Source organism: Pinus tabuliformis, chromosome 7 (assembly GCF_031772625.1).
Source record: "Pinus tabuliformis cultivar Carrire ecotype Pingquan chromosome 7, CPIR1, whole genome shotgun sequence".
NCBI lineage: Eukaryota > Viridiplantae > Streptophyta > Pinopsida > Pinales > Pinaceae > Pinus > Pinus tabuliformis.
In genome coordinates, this window is record NC_142293.1 from 1532439673 (window position 1) to 1532444391 (window position 4719).

The 4719-nt window shown below is 38.2% G+C and overlaps 1 protein-coding gene across 1 annotated transcript; it reads left to right on the top strand.

The window, feature by feature from the left end:
- Positions 1-248: 248 nt before the first annotated feature.
- Positions 249-1712, top strand: LOC149253691 (uncharacterized). The gene is made up of 3 exons (XM_089454568.1): positions 249-299; positions 654-819; positions 1333-1712. Exons 1-3 carry the CDS (start codon positions 249-251, stop codon positions 1710-1712), a joined length of 597 nt encoding a protein of 198 aa, XP_089310694.1.
- Positions 1713-4719: the final 3007 nt, after the last annotated feature.

The window sequence follows — 4719 nt, forward strand, 5'->3', positions numbered from 1 at the left end:
AAAAACCAGTGGCAGAGAAGAAGCTCGAAGGTTGAGCGTGGAGGCTGTTGAGGTCGAGCGAAGAAGCTCGTGCGTTGTAGTGGTGGATTGCGGTGGTCGATCGATGAGCGTGTGATTCTTCATTGCAGAATGCAGGATGCGTGATTGTAAGGCATCCTAAAGTTGTAATTCAATCATATTTAATCTGTTGCGAGAGTTGTTCGTTTTTTTTTAAGTTGCCAGGTAGCCTGTTTTTTTTTTTTTCCAAGATGAATTCTCAGATGGCAGATGCAGATATAGACCCAGATCAGAATCTGGATGTCAGACTATTTATGGCCGAGGCTGACACTGCTACTGAGGAGGATGAATCAGATATTTGGTTCGTGGATTCTGGAGCCTCCTCGCATATGTCAGGGAAAAAGCAATGGTTCAGAAATTTTAAAGAATCCAACAATGGATTAAAAGTCTATCTTGGAGATAATAGTGGGTACGAGATCAAGGGACATGGATATGTCCTTGTTACTCTGCCTGATGGTAAGATCAGGAATATATCTGATGTGTGGTATGTTCCTGGCATTAAGAAGAACCTAATTTCTGTGTCCAAGATTACAGATCAGGACCTCAAGGTAGAATTTTTTAAATCTTATTGCATTATTAAATATTTGTTGGATCAGATGAAGCCCATTGCTACAGGTATTCGCATAGGAGGACTCTACAAGTTGGATGTGAAAAGTACGCCTCAACAAGCCTTGATGGCGTCAAATAAGTCTGCTGAAAATTTGTGGCATCGGCGACTTGGGCATATTAATTTTGGTGATCTCTTTCTGCTGCAAAACAAAGGTATGGTAGAGGGTCTTCCTGTTTTGAAAAAGTTGCATATTGATTGTGAGGCATGTGCGTTCGGTAAACAACATAGAGATGAATTTCCTGTCATTAAAGATAGAAAACAGAGGGATATACTTGAAGTTGTACACACTGACTTATGTGGCCCGATGCAGACGAGGTCGTTAGGGGGGGCCTATTATTTTTTAATCTGTGTTGATGAATGTACAAGATTCACATGGGTGTATTTTCTTAAACAGAAGAGTCATGCTTTTGAATATTTCAAGCAATTCAGAAACATGATTGAGAAGCAAACAGGAAAATTCATTAGGATTCTTCGATCAGATCAAGGGGGGGAATTCAAGAAAGAAGTCTTCACCAAATATTACAACAAGCATGGGATATAGCAGCAATTCACAACACCTTACACTCCTCAGCAGAATGGCGTAGCTGAGAGGAAAAACATAACATTGGTGGAGTGTGCTCGCAGTATGTTGAAAGGTAAGAATCTAACCAATGGTTTTTGGGCAGAAGCTGTTAATACTGCAGTGTATTTAAAGAATAGGAGTCCTACTAAAAGTCTTGAGTATAAAACTCCTTTTGAAGCATTGTTTGGCTTCAAGTCTGCAGTAAGTCATCTTAGAGTATTTGGCTGTAAAGCTTTTGCACACGTTCCTAAAGAAAATAGGAAGAAGTTAGATTCAAAGGCCATTAAATGCACGTCCATTGGATACTGGAGTGAGTATAAGGCTTATAAATTGTTTGACCCTGCTACTCACAAGGTGTTTGTCAGTAGAGATGTATTATTCCATGAACATATTGACGATGAAAATCCTGTCCAAAACAATGAAGAATGGCATGTGCCCTTACTCTCAGAAGAGGATACTGAAACAGGAGTCAGTCAGCAGTAGGAACAGAGTCAGCAGTAGGAACAGAAGCAGGAACAGCAGCAGGTACAACAACAGCAGGATAATGTGGAGTTCAGTCCACAAAGGGAAGAAATAAGCAGAATAATTGAAACCCCACCACTCAGAAGATCAAACAGGCCAAGACAGTTACCAGCTCGATATAGGGATTATGCGCTTATGACTGGTATGTTAAACATTGCAGAACCTTCTAATTTTTATGAAGCTAGTAAAAGTCTTGAATGGAAGAAAGCAATGAATGAGGAATATGAATCCATCATTAAGAACAATAAGTGGGATCTAGTAAAACTTCCTGACGATAAACAACCTATAGGTTGCAAATGGTTATTTAAGTTGAAATTTAGAGCAGATGGGTCTATTGATAAACATAAAGCAAGGTTGGTGGCAAAGGGATATTCCCAGATAGAAGGTATTGATTTTGAAGAGACATTTTCCCCTGTTGCAAAATTAAACACCATCAGAATGATCATTGCTTTAGCCACTAAACATCATTGGAAAATACATCAATTAGATGTTAAGTCTGCTTTCTTAAACGGTGATTTAAAAGAAGAAGTATACTTAGTACAACCTGAAGGATTTGTTAAGAAGGGAGAAGAACATCTAGTGTGTAGATTAAAGAAAGCTTTATATGGTTTAAAGCAGGCACCTAGATCCTGGTATGAAAAAATTGATTCTTTTTTCCTCATGAATGGTTATGAAAGGAGCAAAAATGATCCCAATTTATATACCATGTTTAATAATGAAGGGCAGATAGTGGTGATTTCTTTGTATGTAGATGATTTGATAATAACAGGAAGTGCAGATAATCTCATTGAAGAAATCAAACAGCAATTATCACAGAAATTTGAGATGAAGGACCTTGGAGAAATGCAATATTGTTTGGGTCTAGAAGTTTGGAGAGATTCAAGTCAAACTTTCTTGTCCCAGGGTAAGTATGCAAAGAGGATGTTTTCCAGGTTTAAGATGGATGAGTGTAAGCCTTCATGCATACCTTTACAGCAGAATAGCAAACTTCAGATGGATGATGGTTCGAAATATGCAGATGCAACATTGTACAGACAGTTAGTTGGTAGTCTTATTTATTTGACTACAACAAGACCTGACATGGCCTATGCAGCAAGTCTTTTGAGTCAGTTTATGACTCAACCTCATGACAGTCACTGGAGTGCAGGGAAAGGAGTATTAAGGTATCTGCAAGGAACATCAGATTTTGGTATTTTGTATTCTGACTCATTTGATGTCAAGTTGACAGGTTATACAGACTCTGATTGGGTGGGAAATCTAGATGACAGAAGATCAATTACATGTTACGCCTTCAACAGTGGTTCCAGGGTCATCGCTTGGTGCAGCAAGAAGCAGCATACTGTTGCTTTATCTTCGGCAGAAGCTGAATATCAAGCTATGTGTGCAACGACATGTGAGGCAGTTTGGTTGCGTAGACTTCTTCAAGATGCAGGGGAAGAACAGACAGAAGCTACGATCATCAATTGTGACAATCAAAGTTCCATCAAACTGGATTACAATCCTGTGTTTCATAAAAACACTAAGCACATAGACACTCAATTTCATTTTGTTAGGGAGAAAGTGCAGTCCAAAGAGATTTCTGTAGACTATTGTAATTCTTGTGATAATATGGCTGACATATTCACTAAGCCACTAGGAAGACTGAAGTTTGATTTGTTTAGGGACACTTTAGGTGTGTTTAAAAATCCCTTTCTCCATTAAGGGGGGATGTTAGAAATTAATGGAGAATAGGTTACGTAGTTATGGTTTGCTCTTTATTTGACATTCGGTTCCTATTAATTAGGAATCTGTTTTATGCCTATGTACCTATTTAATTTCTGATGATTAATGAATAACAACCGAGCGAATGCATTTGCCGGAGGGAGCTCCTGGTGAACTGCACCTGTGAGCTCCCGTGTGTTTGTCCAAACGTCTGTCTTCTACATTTCTTATCAGGCACCACTTTCAAACTTGCACATTTCACTTCCGGATGTAGATTGTGGGGAACGTCTAACATGCATATCCAATGTTGAATAAACAAACCGTATGAAAGTATATTAAGGCATGTGTTTTTAACCATATATAAACGTGACACTTTGGTTTTTCTTGATAAAAGTCCAAAACTCCGGGAAGGGAGAATAGATAAGTGCTCGGAAGTGTATGTCGTATTCCCTGAAGTTTTACCTAATGAAAACTGTTTCTTATTAAAAATGTCACTGGTTGAATAAAAGCTTTTTATCGGAAATATCCCCATCGCGATGGGGCATGTAATATATTTTTTTTAAGAAATCCCTGTTATATCTCGAACCTTCCACAACAAAACGACGCTGCTAAAATCCCCAGGTTCATGTGATTGGAAAGCATCAATACAGAACGCAATAACTTTCATGACTCGATGCAAAGGGGCACGAATTAAAATTCAAGGGAGGGAAAATTTATGAATGCAAAAATAGGAAAGAAATTTATTGAACAACGTGTAGAAAGAACAATTATTTATTTTATTAAACAAAATTAGCAATTTTTATGATTAAATTTAGTAGAATTTTAATAAAGATTCCCATTTCATACAAACACTAACAATAGATCCTAGCCCAACTTCTCACTAGTCATGATCAGGAATCCCATGTCCTCACACAAACAACGGGCTCGACTTCCTTGAACCTGACTAGTCCTACAAGCTAGCATTTAGCTTGAAGACCCAACTCCAGACTTTGGACATTTCACTTCGAAAACTGTGTGACCCTTGAATCGATAGGGGTCAATGAAAGCTAACTTTTGCTAAGAGCATCCTTCATAATGGAAAGAAGCAACATGTGATTTCCCCTTCTATCTTTCTTTGCTGATGCAAGAATCGAACCTTCTATTTCATTAATGATTAAATAAAATACATAAAATGCAACATTTCTTGATGAGCTATGGACTAAGGAGAAAATCCAACATTAACTATAACTGAGCCAAAGGTAAAAGCCCCACCCCCTACAACCAAACC

What these genes read in the sequence shown, in the direction of transcription:
- LOC149253691 (XM_089454568.1), top strand. Translation starts at nt 249, where the DNA reads ATGAATTCTCAGATGGCAGATGCAGATATAGACCCAGATCAGAATCTG. An exon ending in ACCCAGATCAGAATCTGGAT is followed by an intron (nt 300 to 653) that starts GTCAGACTATTT and finishes TTGTTGGATCAG; the next exon opens with ATGAAGCCCATTGCTACAGG. An exon ending in CTTTCTGCTGCAAAACAAAG is followed by an intron (nt 820 to 1,332) that starts GTATGGTAGAGG and finishes GTTTTTGGGCAG; the next exon opens with AAGCTGTTAATACTGCAGTG.